This window comes from Protopterus annectens, chromosome 9.part0 (assembly GCF_019279795.1).
Source record: "Protopterus annectens isolate FY-2018-M chromosome 9.part0, PAN1.0, whole genome shotgun sequence".
NCBI lineage: Eukaryota > Metazoa > Chordata > Ceratodontiformes > Protopteridae > Protopterus > Protopterus annectens.
The window spans coordinates 1,730,480,556-1,730,502,155 of NC_056743.1; the positions used below are offsets into that span (position 1 = coordinate 1,730,480,556).

A 21,600-nucleotide genomic window follows, 5' to 3' on the forward strand; every position below is an offset into this window, starting at 1 on the left:
CCACGTAGTATGCCCAGCATTCCGTGCAGTATGCCAGGTATACTACCCCCTTGGTATAACAACTATGATATTTGTTACTTTTAAATTTATATCCTATACTTTTCAACCATAATTCCTTACTACCTGTTAAAAAGGAACATTGTGCACACCTTCCACACTTAAATGTACCTGACTTCGATTGTGCTCCCTGTTCCTTATGTATACTTTTCTTGGTTTCAAACATTTTCTTTAGATTGATGTTTTTCCTGTAACAGAATTTTAATGGTTGTTGGAATATTGATGGCTTATTTGTCATTCTAGAAAAAATATTCCATGCTTCATTAATGCTTTTTCTTAGCCATCCTAAATCATAGTAATAAGTTAATGTCAATCGGGGTATAGTATTTACATGGGTGTCCACCATACTTTTATCGTTGTTAATGATAATAATGGGCTCACTTCCATTAATGCTCATCATAGGGGTGTTTTCCAAGAGTGGCCTATATTTCATATTTCGTTGTTTCATAACCTCTTTTTTAACCTTCTTTATTAAATTATCAGGGTAACCTCTTTCACTAAATAAATTTTGAATTACCCTCATTTCTTCCATAAATTCACCCCTATCACTTGTCATTCTGGAGGCCCTTATCATTTGCCCCTTCACCACATTTCTTTTCAAAAACAAGGGGTGGTCACTTTCAAAATGAACATATGAGTTGGAAAAACAACTTTTCCTGTATATTCTAGATTTATATTTTCTGTCAATTTTATTCTTGGTAATGGTGACATCTAAATAATTTACCTGATCCAATGCCAGTTCAAAAGTGAACTTAAGGAATGACGTGGTACTATTGATATAATGAATGAATCCATCTATCTGTTCGGCCGTGCCATCCCATACAATAAAAATGTCATCCAGGAACCGAAAATAATTAATAATGTGTTCTTTGTATGTTGACTTAAACACAAAATTCAATTCCCAGAACAACATTATAATGTTAGCATAAATGGGTGCACATGCCGAACCCATTGCCACGCCATCCTTTTGATGATAGATGTCCCCTTGAAAGTAAATAAAATTATTTTTTAATACTAACTCCATACTTTCTAGGATTAATCTAAAGTCATTGTTGTCCAAAAACCTGAAATCTGCCAACATTTGTTCAAACCATGTAAGACCTATGTCATGAGGTATAACAGAAAAAAGGTCTTTAACGTCAATGGTTATGAATAAATAATTGTCGTGATATGGAATTTCATTAAATTTACCTAGGAAGTCCCAAGAATCTATTAGAATATGGGGGTAATCCTTGTTGAATAATTTCAATTTAGTGTCCACAAGTATTGCTAAAGGTTGGGTTTTTGAACCCTGAGATGTAACTATAGGTCTCAAAGGGGGGTTTTCAACCTGTTTATGTATCTTTGGAATCCCAAATATTTCCGGAACAATTGGTTTTGGGACTTTCAAATAGTTGTACATATCTATGTCCATTAGTCCTTGCAATAAGTTATCTTGGAGAATATAGTCTATTTTCCTATAACATATATTCACCTCATTCCTAGATACCATATTATACCTTTCTTCATTGTTCAAAATTTCCAACATTTTCTTTGTATAGTCCCAATGATCCATAAGGACTACCCCTCCCCCCTTATCAGGTTTCATAATTCTTATCTTCTCATTACCCTGAAGTTTTTTGAGAACGTCCATTTCCTCCATTGTTAGGTTACAAAAATCATGTAACCCCTTTTGGGAACCGAACCCTTGTCTCACCATATTTAAAATTGTTGTTTCAAAATTCAAAATATCATTTTGGAGAGGGGGATTGAAAATACTTGTCCTTTTTAATTTATGACTAATAGTATTGTTGGTGTCCTGAAACATTAATCCCAGGTTCAACTTCCTTGTGAACAATTTTATATCTAACAAAACTTCCTCAATCTTGGGCTTTCTCATAGGCACAAAAGAAAACCCCTTTGTAAATAATCCAAAAAAGGCGGGGGTTATCTCCAGCTCTGTAAAGTTGTAAATGTAAAAATTATCCTTGGAATATATATTACATGGGGCCAATTTTATCTGCTCCTCTACATTAACACAGTCTGATACCGTAAACTCCTGGGTGTCTGTACCATCATTTAAAGTGCCATTTAAAATGCTTAAATCCTCAGTTATACATTCTAACGGATTGGGGGTAACTTCTTTATTGTCATGGTATACATATTCTATCTGTATCTTGTCCCCCCTTGTTGTCTCCTCTGATAAAAATTCCCCGTTGCCTCTGCATATGAATAGGGCCGACTTTGGTTTTTGATTCTCTCGGACCTCCGAGGGCCCTGGTCTTGTCCTAAAGGGTCCTGTTGGTCATTTTCACTATATACCTCATCTTCCACAAAACTCCTATTCCCATTACTGTGAAAGGATTCATTAAAGTTTGGTTTAATTCCACGTCTAACAAATGAATCATCCCTGCTGCCCCATCCACCAGGGAATCTCCTGTTATTAATCCTATTTTCAGGGTTTACATATGCTCTTCCTTCTCTGTATTCCTTTAAATCCCGCTCAATTTTCCCCACTTTCCTTTTGTAATTTTTAGAAACATTAAAATCTACTTCCTGTAATACACCACAGTACAAATTCTTGTATTCTTTTACTGTAAATAAAAGGTCATTACTAATGTCCTCATATAACTTATCAATACAATTTTTACTTTCATTCAGAATTTTTTCATTACTGTTTATCATAGCTTTTAAAATGGATAAACCACAGTCATTTAGCAGTTCCGTGATGGTATTAAAAGTTCTTCATCACTACGTACATTGTTGGGATATTTGGGTTTGCATCTCATGAAATCTTTAGATTCTGATGAAGTCCAGTAGTTATGGACGAAAGCGCGCTCAATCTAATAATGTTTCATTTGGAATACTAATAAGGACTTTTATTGGTGTTGTTTGCTGCTGGTTGCTGTGTTTTGAGCTGTTTTAACAATAAATTACCTTTTTCACTACCGGTGGTGGAACATTTGTTGCAGTTGGAGGAGAACCCTTTATTGTACAGAACAGCGGATTGTTTGTGCATCAGTATATCTAATGCCATTCTGTTTTAGCTCAGAGCAGATCTGAGCATTGCCATTTAGATTCTTGACATAGTTATAGAATGCCTTGTGGTTGACTTTGGAATCTTTGGCAATTTTATTTTCGTAACTAGCTTTGGAGGATTTTATGAGGGATCTCAGTTTCCTACTGAGGCTGGTAAGGAAGTTTTTTGCATCCTGGGATTTCCCTTTTTTCTGCAACAGTTTCTTCCTTTTGTTGTAAAGTTTGTTTATGGCAGGGGACCACCAGATTGGCTTCCTTTTTTTGGATGAGAGCATCTTGGTTCTATTTGGGATGGCACGACTTATGCATGAGTGGATATGCTCATACAGTGCCTTAGTGTAGGATTCAGCAGTTGAACTTTCAGCTCCCGTCTGCATGGGTGTCATGTAGTTTGTCACTTCTGACTTGAGTAGCATGAAGTTGGCTTTGGAGAAGTTTTTTATGGAGGTTTCTTTATTGGGGGGTGGGGGTGGGATATGGATGTTAAGGGTGATTAGCTTATGGTCAGACCTGACTAACAAGGGGGTGACCATAGGTATGGAGCATCGATTTCCCATGTTGGTAATGACCAGGTCTAGGATATTGGAGCCCCTGGTGGGACTATGGATTAGTTGATCCAGGGGGTTGGAATGTATGAATTCCAAGAACCGTTAGGCAAAGGTGTTGGTACATGAGTAGTTTTCCCAGTTAATGGCAGGGTAGTTAAAATCACCCAGTATTAGGGTGTTTGGTTCTATCTTAATATTTTCCAGTATGTTTAGAAAGGTGTAGTGAGAATCTTGGGGTATGGTGGGGGATCTGTAGCAAGCTACAATTTGGATTGCAGTCTTACCTAGTGTTAGTTGCACCTGGAGAATTTCAGACACATTGTGTTGGGCAACTAGCCTGGTGGTGTGAATATCCTTGGTGCATATTGACACTCCTCCACCTTTAGTGTTTCAGTCCTGCTTTGGTGGCCGAAAAGTGTGCTAAGAGTTGTAGCTTGGTATTGTAGGGGTGCTCTCTGGAGCCTTGAACCAGGTCTCAGTTACTGCACAGACATCGATGTTCTCCATTTTTATGAGTGCCTCGAGAGAGTGCATTTTGAGGTTTAGACTTCTTGCATTGAGTAGCATTACCTTCAGATTTTGCATGCTTGTACCTGTTACGGTGGTGATTTTGTCCTTTTAACTTTGCCTAAAAAAGGCACTATAGGGGTGGCAAGAGCCTTAGCCAGTAACCTGAATCCCAGGGGCGACAGGTGCAGACCATCTCTGGCAAAGCATCATGGTCTGTCAATCATGTCGTCCCAGGCACTCAGATACTGGATCCCCTTTGAATGACACCAGAAGCTTAGCGAATTGTTGAAGTCAATCATTTTGTCCTTATGTTCTGGTATCATTCTGGGCGAAGGCAGGATGCTACTCAGGGCTAGGGTCATACCTGCCTTGGCCACATGATAGGAGAGCTCTTCTATGTCTCTTTTCATGTAGTCCAGGGAGGTACATCTCAAGTCATTCACTCCAACATGGACAATGACAGAGTCATATTTGTACTTGTTGTGGAGTGACTTGAGCACATGCATTAAGTGGCTGATCCTGGCACCTGACAGGCAGCTGACTGTAATTCTCTCCTTGTTCAACCTGGTGAGAGGGACATCAGTGTGCCGGACTATAGAGTCACCTATGACTAATGTGTTAGGCACATTGTCTTGCGTTAGGGGCTGTTGCTGGGGTGGCACACAGGTGTTGTGAACTATGTGACACTTTGGTTGTGATTGGTGTTTGTTTGCGTTTCAGCTTCAGAGGTCCTTGTTGCTTGGGCAGGTTACAGTTAAGGGCCTCTGCATATGTGGATTTAGTGTTGCTATATGTGGGTGTTGGTGGTGTGGGTTTAGAAGGGCTATGTGTTGCTTGAGGTGTAGTGTGGGTGTTAACCCTCTCCTCTTGACTGTCTAGCGCAATCTTGGGTGGAGAGAGCTTTGCTTCCATTTTGGCTATGCAAGTGCATCTCTCACAGATTGTAGTGTTGGGTGGTAGGAGGAGAGTGTTGTCTGTGTACATGAGGCAATTGCTGCATTGCCCCAGTATGCCCAGATTCACTAGATGGACAGGAGAAATCACTGGAAGCTGACCCTTGGACATGCCTGGTTTGGTGCTTTTTTTTTTTTTGTAAAGTACAGGAGCTGTTTTTCCTTACCTTAGCCAGGTACTTTGCAATCATAGGCTGTTTAGTGCCTACTATTAATTTCTCCTTATTAACAAGGAGAGTTGAGTGCTTGTATCAGTTTAAGGCTTCCTAGTGCTTTATAGCAGGTATTAGAGAAAGTGCTAGTCAAACGGATGCTTAAAGGTAAGATGAAAAAAAAATGCACACTGCAGTGTGCACTAGAGAAGTTAGACATGAAAGTAGGTAACTTAAGTTTTACCTGTTTAAAAAGTTAAGGTTTGGTGGAGAGTTACTATTTTTAAAACAACAAGATGGGTTGAAAGGGGTGGTCACTTTTGTATTCTGGTACTATGGAATACAGTAGGATGGCCAATACATTTAAATAGTTGAAGGGGAGGGGTTCTTGATTTAGTGATTACTCACACAAGCTAGTGAAAGTAGAGAGGAAATGAGATATATGGTCAGACTAACATAAGAGGCAGGCAACTAGAAAGACAGTGGTATTCTGCCTGGCTCAGAAGAGAGAGAGAGCTGTGGTCTCTTTTGAAGTTTTACTATGCTGTTAAAGCAGAATGCAAGTAAAACACAAGGTAAAGAAAACAAACTACAGTATTTAAAATATATAAAATACAAAAATAAAAGCAAACTAACCTTTCCTTCACAGCAAAGTGTAGCAGAGTCTGGATGAGCCTTTCTGGTAAAGCTCAGAAATGTTTTATTTTACCCCTTAAATAGAAGGTTTAGTTCCTAGCTCCACCCCTCAGTTAACAAATGATTAACCTTAAGTGACCTCTTCTATCTTATGAATGAGTCCTTAATTGATCAGTTCTAATTTCTGCCTGACTCAGTTCTAATTTCTGCCTGACTCAGAAGAGAGAGAGAGCTGTGGTCTCTTTTAAAGTTTTAATATGCTGTTAAAGCAGAATGCAAGTAAAACACAAGGTAAAGAAAACAAACTACAGTATTTAAAATATACAAAATACAAAAAATAAAAGCAAACTAATCTTTCCTTCACAGCAAAGTGTAGCAGAGTCTGGATGAGCCTTTCTGGTAAAGCTCAGAAATATTTTATTTTACCCCTTAAATAGAAGGTTTAGTTCCTAGCTCCACCCCTCAGTTAACAAATGATTAACCTTAAGTGACCTCTTCTATCTTATGAATGAGTCCTTAATTGATCAGTTCTAATTTCTGCCTGACTCAGTTCTAATTTCTGCCTGACTCAGAAGAGAGAGAGAGCTGTGGTCTCTTTTGAAGTTTTAATATGCTGTTAAAGCAGAATGCAAGTAAAACACAAGGTAAAGAAAACAAACTACAGTATTTATAATATACAAAATACAAAAAAAAATAAAAGCAAACTAACCTTTCCTTCACTGCAAAGTGTAGCAGAGTCTGGATGAGCCTTTCTGGTAAAGCTCAGAAATGTTTTATTTTACCCCTTAAATAAAAGGTTTAGTTCCTAGCTCCACCCTCAGTTAACAAATGATTAACCTTAAGTGACCTCTTCTATCTTATGAATGAGTCCTTAATTGATCAGTTCTAATTTCTGCCTGACTCAGTTCTAATTTCTGCCTGACTCAGAAGAGAGAGAGCTGTGGTCTCTTATGAAGTTTTAATATGCTGTTAAAGCAGAATGCAAGTAAAACACAAGGTAAAGAAAACAAACTACAGTATTTAAATTATACAAAATACAAAAAATAAAAGCAAACTAACCTTTCCTTCACAGCAAAGTGTAGCAGAGTCTGGATGAGCCTTTCTGGTAAAGCTCAGAAATGTTTTATTTTACCCCTTAAATAGATGTAGCAGATCTGCAGCAGCTCCTAACATTATCTCAGCTAAAAATTCCCAAGTCTGTACTCCAATGGTCCAGAGTATTGGGAAAAATCAGAATGTAGGGTATATGCATACCTTATATGCCTCTATTGTAGGTCCAGAATGTGTGATTGGCTAACTATGATGCATTCCATCTGTCTGCAATATAATAATTTAATGGCCCTGTTTCAGTGCATGACGTGGCACTACATTCTACAGCATATCTTATACAAATGACAAAATTACTAATTGAATACATCCAGTTTTAAGGACACGCTCAGCCAAGCCATGTACCTTGCAAACATGCACACCTAAGTTAAAAGAGCTTAAAAGTGAGAGGACACATTCCCCCTGATGTCAGCCACATCCTGTGTAAACATCAAGATGGTCTAAGAGCCTATATGAAGGGGATATGCAGACAGGATTGCTCCTTTTTGCTATTCAGTACATCCACGTCATTTTCATACATATCCATGCTGACAGCCTGGAAACTACATGCTTCATAGCCCTATCACCTTAGCAACAGCAGCAGTGCACCATTGTAGGGACCCCATGCAAGGCCCTATAATACATTTCTGTCACATAGTATAAAAGTCTTTTTCCTATTTCTTTTCTATTTTTATATTAAGCAAGTTTGCACACTGTGGCATGCAGTGCAAACATGCCAAGATTATTAAAAAAATCATTAAGTCATTACCTTAATCTTTCTGACATCCAGAATACTAGTTTTGCTCATATGTCTATGTGGTATAATATTTTCAGGGGATTTACGTTCACATTTCATTTTACACCCTCTTTTATCTGTCTAGACTCCTGTACATGGAATTTTTCTGAGTACACTATGAACACTGACACAGGGTCTGCACATATGCCTTTCTGCTTGTTGGATTGCTCTACCTGCCTCATTTGCATGAGATTCACCTTCTTATGAGGTGATTTGCATACCCCAGACTTTTCCATGTTTATGCTTGAGTGAATGATGCTCAGCAGTACTTACTGAATCTTAATATGCTAGCCTCCATGTAAGCATTGTGGAGTGATGCTTACATGAAAAAAAATGTGTAGGCTTTATTAATTTCATAGTTCATAGTTCATAGATTAGTACTAGGCTAGCTACCCTTGTGGAACATTTTAAGCCTAGCCAATTACCCCATGTGAGAATCAAACTCTGCACCTTGTGTTTGTAAGGCAAACACCTCAGCCATTATGCCAACCACCCACCTCTCTCCCCCTCTGTTTTCAAACTGAAGTCTCTGCAATGGGACAGTATTTATTTTCAAGAATGTATTAAATGGAATATTGTTCTTAAGTGTTTAATGATCTTTTAATTTCTCAATGGCATTATAAACAAATTGGCACTTTAAAATGAGATGATGATGCTCCTTGATAAGATGAGCTATGAACTATTGAATCATGATAAATCATTTAAAATTCTGGCATTGGAAAAAGATGTGAAGAAGTTGCATAAGGACATGGTTTCTTATTCTAATTTCTTAGCCAAAATATTTTTTTCGACTTAACGTTTATTAAATTAACAAGCAACAAAGCAACTCTTATGGAATGGAAAAAATAAAAATTCCATCAAAGGTAAGGAGGACTATAAAAAAGATTCAGCATATCCTACTGGCAAACCTCCACATGGTTCTACTTGTCAGAGGACATTTGCTTTGAGAACACCCCTCCACTGCTACAAAACAAGTTTTTTTTTTAACCCAAGATTCTGAGGTGATTGACCAGGTTGGTTCAGAACATCCAAATAGCATATTGAGACAACTGGAGGATGATCAGAAGTTATACCATGACATTTATCTTCCCAAAGGACCAAATGCAACACAGAGGTCAAGCCCAGTCTGACTGGATGCAGCACAGGCAGACAACGGCTTCAGAACCTTCTGTAAGTACTTTTAGGAACATTCAAGTGTATAACCTGACTCTATGTTAGGAAGTTGAATTTATGTTTTATGTACCAACAGATTCCTTGTTTGAATGAATTTAAAGGTCTTAAGGAAAGGAATGAGTTCAGCCTACCATTAGTATCCATTGTATCTGCTTTTGAAAAGGTGTGAGCTGGGCATCAAGGAAGTGCTAGAAAAACCTCCTAAAATATTTTACAAGTTGGGTAAAGAGGAAAGAAGCACTTTGCATTATGCTAAGGGCAGATACGACTACTTGAAATATGAAAGCTGGTAAGAGTGGGGAGTTAAATTATGATATTTTTATAAGAAAGTGAGTGATGGATTTTATAAATGTGTTGACAATGCAATTCATGAAATTTTGTTGAAGAAGTACGTAACTAATGAAGTGTATGTTTTTTATATGTCAACTTTCCTAAGTTACCATTTCTGTTTGGTATCGTTATGTTACACAAGTACTATGAAATTCCTTTTAGACCTCTTATTTCTGCAATTAGTTCTAAAACTCAATATATATATATATATATATATATATATATATATATATATATATATATATATATATAAATAATATGTGTATTAGTAGAATGTCAAAGAAGCCTAAGCATATGGTATACAACAGTGGTGTGACCAGTACTTCTGTATGGCACAGAAACCTGGACAATGAAGACAGAGTGCAGAAAGCTTGACGTCATGGAGGTGAAGTGCTTGAGATGGGTGGTAGGATGAAAATTGTCAGACAGATGAAGAAATTAGGATACTGGAACAGAAGTTAAAGTAGCCCCACTTGTACAGAATGTCAAGGAGAACAATTATGGTGGTTCAGTCACATGTGCAGAAAAACAAATGATGATTTGGTGAAGAAGATATGAGAGAGGCAGGAAGAAGGCAACAAAAAATGAGGACATCCATCCAAGAGGTAGATGAATTGCATGAGAAAACACCTGCAACAGTCAGGTATGACAGTCAAAGATAATAGGAGAGTGGCACTAAACTAAGATAGATGGTGACAGTTTCCATGACACCCCAACCCCAGGTCCTGTGAATACAGTAAAAAGGAAGATGATGATTATGATGACTAGCAATTCTGCAGACAGAGTGGAAAGAACAGGTGACTGCTGTAACACAAAGGTTTGCCATAAGTTTACAGAATGGTGCCAAAAAGTGTTACATGTTCTGATATGAACGCCATATAAACAGAGACTAGAGAAGAAAAGCATATTATGAATAGTTCTGTAGAAAGAAGACAGAAAAGGAATATGACAGAAATGTTTAAAAGCTGCAAAATAATCTGCAAGTCCAAGTGTTTTCCTTTTTCCTAAAAAAGTGATGTAGTAGAAGAAGAAAAAGATGAAGAGGAAGACAAAAAAGTCACAATCTGACATTACAAGGTATGCAGTTCAAGACAGACATAGAGAAGTATAACTCTTTTTAGTAATTGTTCAAGTGTTCTTGAAGAGAAATTAGTTTAATTCAAAAATACATGACATAAACATATCTTGAATTCCATGAGGTATATGGGCTGGAATTCAAAAAGTCTTACTGAAAGGTGGAAGCCTTGATATAGACATTTTGTCCTTTTTGGTAAGCCTTTCTGATTCATAGACTGCCCTACATAGACTAGTGGTGGTCTCAGCTTGGAGAGAAGTCTCACAGGTAGAGACACATGCAGATGGGATAATGCTAATTAGCCATTGTTTCTCCCTAAGAAATGTCAATGGCTGCCAATTTATGTGGCTGATTGATTCAGAAAAATCACTTGATAGGTTAAAATTTCACTGTTGGAGGAGAAAGTGAGATCCTTCGACAAAGAGAGTTGTTTCCTGTTCACTCAAATGGAAGCATTTGCTGTGCAGTTAATTTCAGCAAATATGATGGGGGTATTACTGTTTATATGTGTGTGTGCATGAGTCTGTAGTGAAGGAATGCAAATTTGTGAATGTGAGAGTGTGTCTGTTCTTGCAGGCATATACATGAATGGATGAGTGTTCCTGTGACTGGGATCAACTATAGGGATAGTTGTTTATTGAGGCATGTAAGTGTGTGTGTGTGTGTGTGTGTGTGTGTGTGTGTGTGTGTGTGTGTGTGTGTGTGTGTGTGTGTGCGTGTGTGTGTGTGTTTGTGTGTGTGTGACTGTTTGGGATTGTGTGGGGGTGGGGGAGTGTATGGCTTTGTTTGTGTGGGAGTGTATGTCTTTCTGTGTGATTGTGTGTGTGTGTGTGTGTGTGTGTGTGTGTGTGTGTGTGTGTGTGTGTGTGTGTGTGTGTGTGTGTAGTGTGTGCCTGTGACATCACAATGCATGGGCCAATAGAGAGAGCACCACCAGCATAAGGTATGACAATGCTAATGTTACTCAGAGTGTGATTCAAAGACAGGCTAATTAACCAATAAAAAAGTATTTCTTATTGCTGCCAGTGCTGTATTCTGAATTGCATTTTCTTCATGGAAATTGACCTACCTGCAGTAATCAATTTCTGAGATCAGTAACATTTTTTTTCTGAATTCCAGGGGTAGTCCGTTAGTTAAGTTTAAGATTAAAACTTGTGGCTTATTAAATAAGTTGGGAAAGAGATCAAGTGACCCTAACCTGCCATTAAGATCTGTGTTTTCATACTTTGTCATAGTTCATAATGACCAATTTAACATAAGAATTAAAAAAACATTGCAGCGATTTTATTTATTTAATTTATTTATTTATTTATTTATTTATCGTATTTATACTTCATAAAGTCCCAGAATCAAATAACAATACGTTAAAATGTGAGCATTGAATTTTATTGAAATATATCAATTCATTTATGTATAGTCTGTCTCTAATGCCAGTGAATCAGTAGGGCTCCAGTGTGGAAAAGACCCCACTAATTTAAAAATGCAGTTGATTCCTGATATTTGTACTTTCCTGGAAAGATGAACAGTAAGCAATAAATATAGTAGAAATGGAAGGTATTTAAATAATATGAAATATGCTGCAGTCTGCTACACTCCACAACACTCACTGAAAATTGTGAAAAATCCACAGTGCATAACAGTTAACTTAAATTTCTTCTAATGAAAATAAAATATGCCAGCAAGATGAAGTGCTTGTTAACAACACAATGATACAAACATTGCAAGGTTTACCCTGAAGACACAAGGCATGTGATGCAGCAGTTTGAATTCCGTTGCTACTGACTATTAAGTTTAGAAATCCTATTATAAAAGTGTGGTCAAATTAAATATAACTTACAGAATGCATCTCTAGATTGAATCAAATCTAATGAGCCAGTTTTACAAAGTATTGAATCAAAGCACTTTCATACCTGATAATTTTCAAGATGTTGGACTGGCATAATAATTTATAGCCCTTTTAATATTGTCAAATTAGCAGTACAGTAGATCTATGCATTTTATTTCAAACATGTAGGTTTAAAAGATTTTGTGCTGCATTGTCTCTCATCTCATCTCATTCCCTAGCTTTATATCTCTTACATTTTTTCTGTATCGGCAGGTTGCCCCACAAATGGGGAAATAATGCAAACTTCAAAAACTATGAATTTACAAATTTATAGAGGAAGCCAATGATAATGCAAGAAAAATACTGCATGGCAGCTAATAGTTATAGTGATAGTTATTTGTTAACCACACTTCTTCACCTTTATGTATATATTATTTCTATACAAATCACATCATTATCTATCTGTGGACTTGACAACAGTATCTTCTCTCCCACTACAATTATCTGAGAAATATTTTAACTGATCAGATTATTTAAGATGGTCTGATGCTATCAATTTTAGTTCATTACTGCAAGAAGGGAAAGGGACATGTATACTTTACAAAACTGAGCCCTTGCATTATATTAACAAAAACAAGACAAAATGATATTTAGTATTCAGAACATCTGTGATCAGTTTCTTTTGCTCTATTTTTAATAGCATGTGCTAGAAGGCTTTAAAACAATGATAAGACATTTTCCTTAATTTTGAAGTCATACTTTTCTGGGATAAGTGATCAGCCTGAAACTATATGTTTGAAGTTCAATACAAGTAATCCAAATTAGATTTAACACAAAAATTAAAAAGGGAATAAACTAATAACAGTAAAATGACATGAGGTGTTTCCTAAGTATTTTCTAATAAAATAAATAATACATCATGTTTATCCTGATCGTTCTTTAAAATGAAAAAAAGAAAGAATGTAAAAGGCAAAAAGGAAAAAACTGCTCTAAAAAGATTATTTTATTTTCAATGTATCATTTTCTTTATAACCAAGCCAACAGGACTATGCTTGAGAGAATACATAATATTTCATCATTTATTCCATTCATTTTAAAATTCTCCTACCTGGTTGAAGGTTGCAGTGTTAACAAGCAAAGCAGGGTTGATTAGAATTCCTATAACCCAGTGGCAGTTTCCTACTCAACCTGTGGAAATCTCCAGTTATTTTCAGGTAAGCTGAGAGATATAATCCATCTAACACCAAGTGTTTGCCCTGAGTTTTCATCCCAGTGGGTCATGCCTGATAAACCTTCTATGGAAGTTGCCAGGGACATCATCTCAAGATGCCCAGCCCTCATCCAATGATTCCCCACATTACCAGGAGCAGTGGCTGCACTGAGATCTGCCCAGACTGCTGAGCTCCTTACTCTGTCCTGGAGAGTGAGCCAATGCCCACTGTGATGGAATATAATTTCTTATGCACATATGTGTAATTTTACCCTTTTATTCACCACCCATGTGCATGACCATAGGTGATGATTTGGACATAGACTGACTGGGGAGGTGATTTGTCTTGTGATTTACTTCTTGCTTCACTAACACGGGTTGCTACAATTCTTGCAGCACTACCATCACCACACCCTTCAAGTGGTCACTCTCCTGATCCCCACTACCTTACATCATCAATAAGACCTTAAGGCATTTAAATACACCCATCTGCTGTATCTGTTTCACGATTATTTACAGACAGCAATCTACTATTTGCCCGAAAGGAGTGGATTGATCTCTGCATGCTAAATGTTTCTGCTACAAGAAAATAGATAAACTGTAAATGTAGAACTTACTGTCTCATCCAGGACCATTAGTACACAGATGCTGCTTAAGTGATTACATTCACATGTTACTTGTGTTCTGTTGGGATTTATTTCAGAGACATTGCATCCTTCATTGGACCATCCACTTTCATTTTTGTCATTAGTTTTCCAGAAGACACAGAGAGGCATTTTTGTATTATCTTTATCATCCTGGTAAAAATAAATGAAAAATTAGAGCAGTGATCAATTTGCTCACAACACATATCCATATCTAAGAAAATCTAGCATATGGCTAGGAACAGTATTTTAAGAGGTCTTCAGAGAACTGAAAGAAAAAAAAAACTAATGATCATTGAATGTAGGGTGTTGTGGAAAGGAAGATGTCTTGTGTTCATGCTATAGGATAGGGAACCTGCCCACTCAGCTCAACTGTGTACATTGTACACAAGTTGTTGAATTGTATTAATGATTGAAACATAGACCTACTTGGAAAACTAAGGCAAGTCAAGGGGAAAATGATAAGATAAACCAGAAGATCTGAGATGGATGCACATATGTGTAAGCTGGATGTGATGCTGATGAAACTATGTATAGCTGAAACAGCAGGATGCAGAATGTGTTTTTAGAATGTAACCTAACTCATTCATATATTTCAGGTGAGTATATGAGGTCAAGGATCATGGGACTGCTACAGAATAACAGCATATTAATTATCCAGTTTGTCTTTGACATAGGGGATGCTGAGAATGTTAATGAAATTAACATTCTGACATATCATAATAACATTCATTTCTACTGATACAGCAACAGATTAAATCATATGACCTCAGCTGCAAGATAAATAATCATGTTCAGGGAATGGCAAACCATCAGTTCTAATTTCTCCTTTGTAAGTCGAATGGCCATAAATAAGTACAGCATGATATTATAATGCATGATAGGGAGGATGACTTTATCTAACAAGGGTGTAATACATACATTTAATAGAATTCTGGTGGGACTGGACATGAATCAGTGTGCACATACCCAAAAGTCCTGCTTACAAAATGATATTTAGCTTACAGTGAGTTCAGATTAGGTAACTCCACCTACCTAAGGGTTGAATATGACAGTAGGAGAAACATATATCTGTTCACTGAAGAATGGATGTAGTACAGAAACATTAGCAAACCTTTAAGTACACTGGTGAGGGCAACAGGAAAATCTGATAAGTGTGTTCATGCCTTTATGGTAGCATTTTGTGCATGAATAGATTGTGTCCAGATCATACAACAATAAATACAACCCATATCACCAAAAATCAATATATTATTTTACAAAGTAGGCCTACCACCATTGTTTTAAAGTCATTCAGTTAAAATCAGCAATATATACACTGATCCTGGCCTTTGTCCAATAAATGACCAGTTTGCAGACTCTTGTTTACAGATCTGGGCCAATAATAACCAAAATGTTTATATAATAAAATAACCAAATGCAGACATGAATCCAGTGCTATAAATATGATAAATATGGCCTCTCAGAAGCATACCTTAAAACAAAACTATATAATAATGAAACCATCCATCAAGACTATAACATCTATAGGTAAGATAGAATCTACAAAGTCACTATCAAAGAAGCAGTTTTCCATCAACACTATCTCTGAAACTAGCAGAATACACATTACAGTGGCTCTTATCAAATATCCATAAAAAAAAAAAAAAAAAAACATTATTCTAGGTGACCCAAACACTAACTAGCCCTATAATTTTGATCAGTATATTTATAACATTTTAATCCACCTTGATTATTGTCACAAATAATAATATCCCAACTAAAATTCATTAATCCATAATCTAGAAAACAGCTATTATTATATTTTAACTACCATAGCACACAACCCCCAGGATTCAATAAACTCCGTGCAGGAATAGTGTTATTCCTGCATGGAGTAAATGGTGGCCACTTAAGCACAGACTTAACAGCAGCACGCCATACATATTAATGAAGGTGCACTCCTGATAATGGCTTTGCGGACACGAACACTATTGAGAGTAGGTGGCGTGTTCCAGTAGTGCTCGCACATCTAACATGTGCCCTGCACTCTGAAAGTTCTGTACAGCACTTTCTAACTGCTTTCAGTGTCTGTGGACACTGAAAGCAGGAAATCTAAATAGGAAGCAATGGAGGGGTTGTGTGACAGCCTGGTACTGTCACACACCCTCTGCATTGTCAAACTGCTGTACAGCACTAACTGCTGTCAGTGTCCACGGGCACTGAGAGCAGGTATTTCAATAGGAAGCAATGGAGGGTGTGTATGACAGATACTGTCACACACCCCCTGCATTGTCAAAGTGCTGTACAGCACTGCTGTCAGTGTCCACAGACACTGAAAGCAGGTATTTCAATAAAACACCCCCTGCATTGTCAAAGTGCCATGCGGCACTTTCTAACTGCTTTCAGTGTCCATGGACACTGAAAGCAGGAATTTAAATAGGAAACAATGGAGGGTATGTGTGACAGGTACTGTCGCACACACCCTGCATTTCAAAAGTGCCATATAGCACTGTCACCATACCTCTCAACCTCTCACAGCCAAAAATCTGGACAAAGTCTACAATCATGGGGGGCAGACCTCTCAACCTCTCAGAGCCAAAAATTCAGGCAAAGCTTACAGTGATGGGGGGCATACCTCTCAATCTCTCAGAGCCAAAAATCCGGACAAAGCCTACAATGATGGGGGTTATATCTCTCAGAGCCAAACATCTGGGCAAAGCCTAAAATGGGGGGGCATACCTTTCAACATATTAGAGCAAAAAGCTGGACAAAGCATAAAATGATGGGACAAATAGGGACAGATTCCAAATATTGCCCTTACAAACTTAGAAAGTTGATAGAGGAACAGGGTCAGTATCAACATAACATGTAGGGAAGGATTAGAAGTCTGAAACTCAAATGCATGCCATTATGTAGTGATGTCAGTCCTGAGATTGCCCATACAGACTTAGACAGTTTATAGAATGACAGGTAGTGTATTACCAAATATGACTTACAAGGAGTATCAATACATGTAAATAAAGTGCTTTTATTAAACATTTTTCCCATTCCAAGTAAAGTTTAAGATTAGCTGATCAGGTTTGTGCTCTACAGCCCTCTGTTTAGCATTGCTTAAACATCTCATAGGAGCTAAATACAAATGTATAGCACAGATCCTTAATAGTAAGATAGATTAGTGGCTAGAGTCCCAGCTTTTCATGCAGCAGTTCACAGTTCAAGTACCAAGACAAGCCCTTTATTTTTACATGGGAAAGCATTGTTAAAATTATTTTTTTTTTATTTTAAATTATGTAGTAATTAATATTTGTTAACCAGGGTACTGTAGCTGTTTCAAAATGAAAGCGTAAGTGAATATAACACGTGAAATCACCCATGTAGACATATGTGTCCCATACAGTATAGTCACACGCCAAGGTAATGTAATGAAAGCACAAAGAGGGATGTCATGTAAAGTAAATCATATACACTTAATAATATGTCAGTAATGATTAAGTCATAATTCTGATATTTTTTAAAATGAAAAGTAAGCAATAGTTGCAAGTCATCAGCTCTGTTTAGCCAGTTTACGCATTGCTTAGATGTAAATACTAAGAAGCAGTCAGCTCAGCTAAGCGGATCTGGGCACTGTTAAGCAGTGCTCAGCATTTACTACTTTGAGCACTGTTTAACTCAGCTTAGTGGATTTGCGCACTGCTTAGCTGAGCTTAGCATTTTCAAAATGGTCCAATGACAGCAAAGAGTGGGAATATGGCCTTATTTAACCACACAGGTGAGAATACAGCCATAACCTGTTGTAGTTTGATCTCTGCAGGAACCCCGTCTGGCATTAGAGAGGGATCTTGCTTTTGGGTGTAGCATAAGGGCATTCAGGAGTCCAGGGTCATGGTTGGGTTCCTCATAGAAAACCATGGTGACAGACTGCTGCAGGGCCAGTACCAGGGCTCTCAGTAGAAAGCGGAGGCCTGGGACCATCTGGCACACAATCTTACCAGTGCCACTGGAATCCCCCGAACTGGTGAGGAGATACAGCATCATTATGCAAACCTAAAGCATAGGAAGAGGGAGCTCATGGCCCAGTGGATCCAAGATGCTTGGGCACAGAATGCTCCAGTAGTTTATAAGTATCTCATCCATAGATGTACCAAATCCTAGCCTGAGTATGTGATAGACAGGTATGCATAATAAGAAGTTATGTACCTACCATAACGTTCCATGTTAGTTGTCTTCTTCTCGCCTTCTTTCTTGCTGGATGGGTTTGGAGCCAATCCTCGGCTCCGACTTGGCCAATACTAAAGCTCGACAGCTAATTCCACTGGCTTGAGGCTCCCCTATATCCCACAATGCTAGGCGGTAACTACTCAGATCTCGTTTGATAGCTAAACCAAGCAGTTCTGGTCTCCACAGTATGGAGAAAAAAAAAAGAACCCACCTCTATATAAACCTGAATGTAAGCTACCACAAACATAAAAGGGGGAATAGAGGTGGTAGAACATGTGGGAAGGAAAACTCCAAAGGAAGATCCCAAAATTTCCTATCGGTGTGTCCAGGCTAGGGGGAAGGAGGGTGGGACGCAAGAAAGAAGGCGAGAAGAAGACAACTAACATGGAACGTTATGGTAGGTACATAACTTCTTAATGTTAAGTTGTCAATCTCGCCTTCATTCTTGCTGGATGGGACCGTGTCCCTAGCACCTTATTCCGGGTGGCCTTTTGGAACAGAATCTTGAGAACAGTGGAACCAAAGTTGGCACGGTTTCTGGAGGCCATATCCAATTTGTAATGTAAAATGAAGGTATGAGGAGAAGCCCAAGTGGCTGATGCACAAATGGAATCTATTGGCAGCCTGTCCTGAAAAGCTACAGATGTAGCTAATGCCCTAGTTGAATGAGCTCTAGGTCTTGAAGGCAGTTTTTGATGTCTGATTTCATAGATGAAGGTAATTATAGAGGTAAGTCATCTTGAAAGGGACACTTTAGTAACTGGAAGGCCCAATTTCACTTCCGCATAAGACAGGAAAAGCTGATCAGATTTCCTGAACTATTTAGTCCTGTCTAAATAATATCTAAGTTAGCGGTGAACATCTAGAAAATGTAACTTTTGTTCCGACCTGTTGGAATAGTCAGGGAAGAAGACGGGGAGATCAATCGTTTGGTTCAGGTTTGTCTCAGAGGAAACCTTAGGCAAGAAGGACGGATTAGTCCAGAGGGACACCCTATCTTTGTGGAAAACTAAGTAAGGAGGACGATTGCACAGAGCATGAAGTTCAGATACCCTTCTAGCTGAAGTTATGGCTACTAGAAAAAGTGTTTTCCATGAGAGCAACTTAAGAGGGCATGAAGCCGCTGGTTCGAAGGGGGGGAGAATCAAGGATGCCAGAACCAAATTCAAGTCCCATTGAGGTGGGGGATCTTTGATTGGGTGCTTGAGCAGAAAAACACCTCTTAAAAAGGCTTTGCAGAGCTTATGGGACATGATACTGGATTCTGAGACACCTACATGAAAATTAGATATAGCAGCTAGTTGTACTCTAATGGTAGATGAAGAAGAGCCTAAATGAAAGAGCTCTGCCAGAAAGTCTAGGATAGACTGGATAGGTGCAGTGAAGGGGTCTATATTTTTTGATGCTGCCCAGAAGGAAAAACGTTTCCACTTACTATTATAAATCTTCCTGGTAGAAGATTTGTGAGAGGCTATCTGGATGTTTCGGACCGAATGAGAGATTAAGGGAAGCCTGGCTAGGGTAGGAATTGGAGAAACCATGCTGTGAGGTTGAGAGAATGAAGGGAGTGATGCAGCTGGCCCAACTGGTGGGTTAACAGATCTGGCACTGGATCCAGATGCCAAGGCTGCTCCAACAGGTAATGATGGAGGAACGGAAACCATATCTGTCGAGGCCAGTAAGGGGCAATGAGGATCATTGTAACTCTCAAGGCGATAGCTTTCTGAATTAATTGAGATATCAGTGGAAAAGGGGGAAAAGCATACAGAAGTCCCCGGGGCCAATCGTGGACTAGAGCATCTCTGGTGGGATGGCCTGGTAATGGGAAGATAGTGAAGAAGTCATGACACTTGCTGTTTTGGGGAGTAGCAAAAAGATCGCAGCAAGGCTGGCCCCATCTTTGGAAGACTTCTTCCAGCACTGATTTCTTTAGAGACCACTCGTGGGGCATGAGAATGGCCTTGCTTAACTTGTCCGCAATCACGTTGGACTTCCCGGGAATGTACATTGCTATCAGAAAACGCTGAGAAGAAATTGCCCACTGCCAAAGTCTGAGTGCCTCTCGACATAAGGGGTAGGATCTGGTTCCGCCCTGTTTGTTGATGTACCACACTACGGCCATGTTGTCCATCTGAATTGCAATAGTCCCTGTGGGAAGAGAGTCCTGAAGGGCTTGCAATGCTGAAAGCACTGCTCTCATCTCTAAAACATTTATGTGCAAGTGGCACTCGAAAGGTTGCCACATGCCCTGGACTGTCCTGCCCTGATAATGCCCCCCCCCACCCAATCAGGGAGGTATCCGTTGTCACCGTGGCGACTGGGGGGGAGGAATGAAAGGTCTGCCCTGGAGAAGTTGAGGTGATGTGATCCACCAAGACAGGTGATTCTTGCATGATTGAGTTATTAATATGATGTGAGACATCGGGAGCTGTTGGAAGGACCATTGAGTAAACAGCATCCATTGGAGGATCCTCATGTGGAAACGAGCTAAGGGGAGAAGGGTGATAGTAGCTGCCATGAGTCCTAATACCTTCAAGACTACCCTGGCTTTGACCTTGTTGCATTGTAATAGAAGGTAAACTTGTTTGCGGATATCTAACACTCTTTGCTCTGTAAGTCTGGTGGAAAGATTGAGTGTGTCTAAGGTGGTGCCTATAAAGGTAATAGATTGACAAGGCGACAAGGCAGATTTTTCAAAATTTATTGAAATGCCTAGAGCTTGGCAAGTTTGTATGGTGAAGTCTCTGGATAGAAGCAGTTGATGTCTGGTGGTGGCAGTAAGGAGCCAGTCATCTAAATATGGAAACACCTGGAATCCTTGACGTCTCAAGTGAGCCGTGACCACTGCCATGCATTTGGTAAACACTCGGGGGGGCTGTAGTGAGACCAAAGGGCAGGGCTCTGAACTGGTAGTGACTGGCTCCCAGCCTGAAGCGGAGAAACCTCCTGGAGCATTTGTGCATTTTGATATGGTAGTACGCATCCTGAAGGTCTATCGAGCACATCCAATTGTCCTGACCCAAGAAGGGTAGAATGGACTGTAGCGTGACCATCCGGAATTTAGTTTTTTTGATATAATTGTTTAACTTGCTGAGATCCAGTATAGGTCTCCAGTCCCCTGTTTTTTTTGGTACCAAAAAGAATTTGGAATAGATTCCGGATCCTTGCTGGTCTGCTGGGACTGATTGGATAGCTCTTTTTGATAGCAGCTTAGATATTTCTAGTGCTGCTTGTTCCCTTAGACTGGGTGGAACGTCTGGAAGGGATCCTTTGGGTTGGGATGGGATGTGAATAAAGGGAATTTTGTAACCCTCGGATATGATTGACTGTACCCATTTGTCTTGAGTGAGGAAGAGTCAGGCTTTTGGGTACAGTGATAATCTTCCC

General features: G+C 38.8%; 1 protein-coding gene across 1 annotated transcript in view; it reads right to left on the minus strand.

The window, feature by feature from the left end:
* Positions 1-2,202: 2,202 nt before the first annotated feature.
* Positions 2,203-21,600, minus strand: part of LOC122810771 — a 447,989-nt gene continuing 428,591 nt past the window's right edge. Inside the window, exons 7-8 of the mRNA XM_044082332.1 lie at positions 13,987-14,166; positions 2,203-2,592 (exon numbers count right to left, since the gene is read on the minus strand). Coding sequence (XP_043938267.1) covers positions 2,203-2,592; positions 13,987-14,166 — 570 coding nt within the window. The remainder of the gene's footprint in view (positions 2,593-13,986; positions 14,167-21,600) is intronic.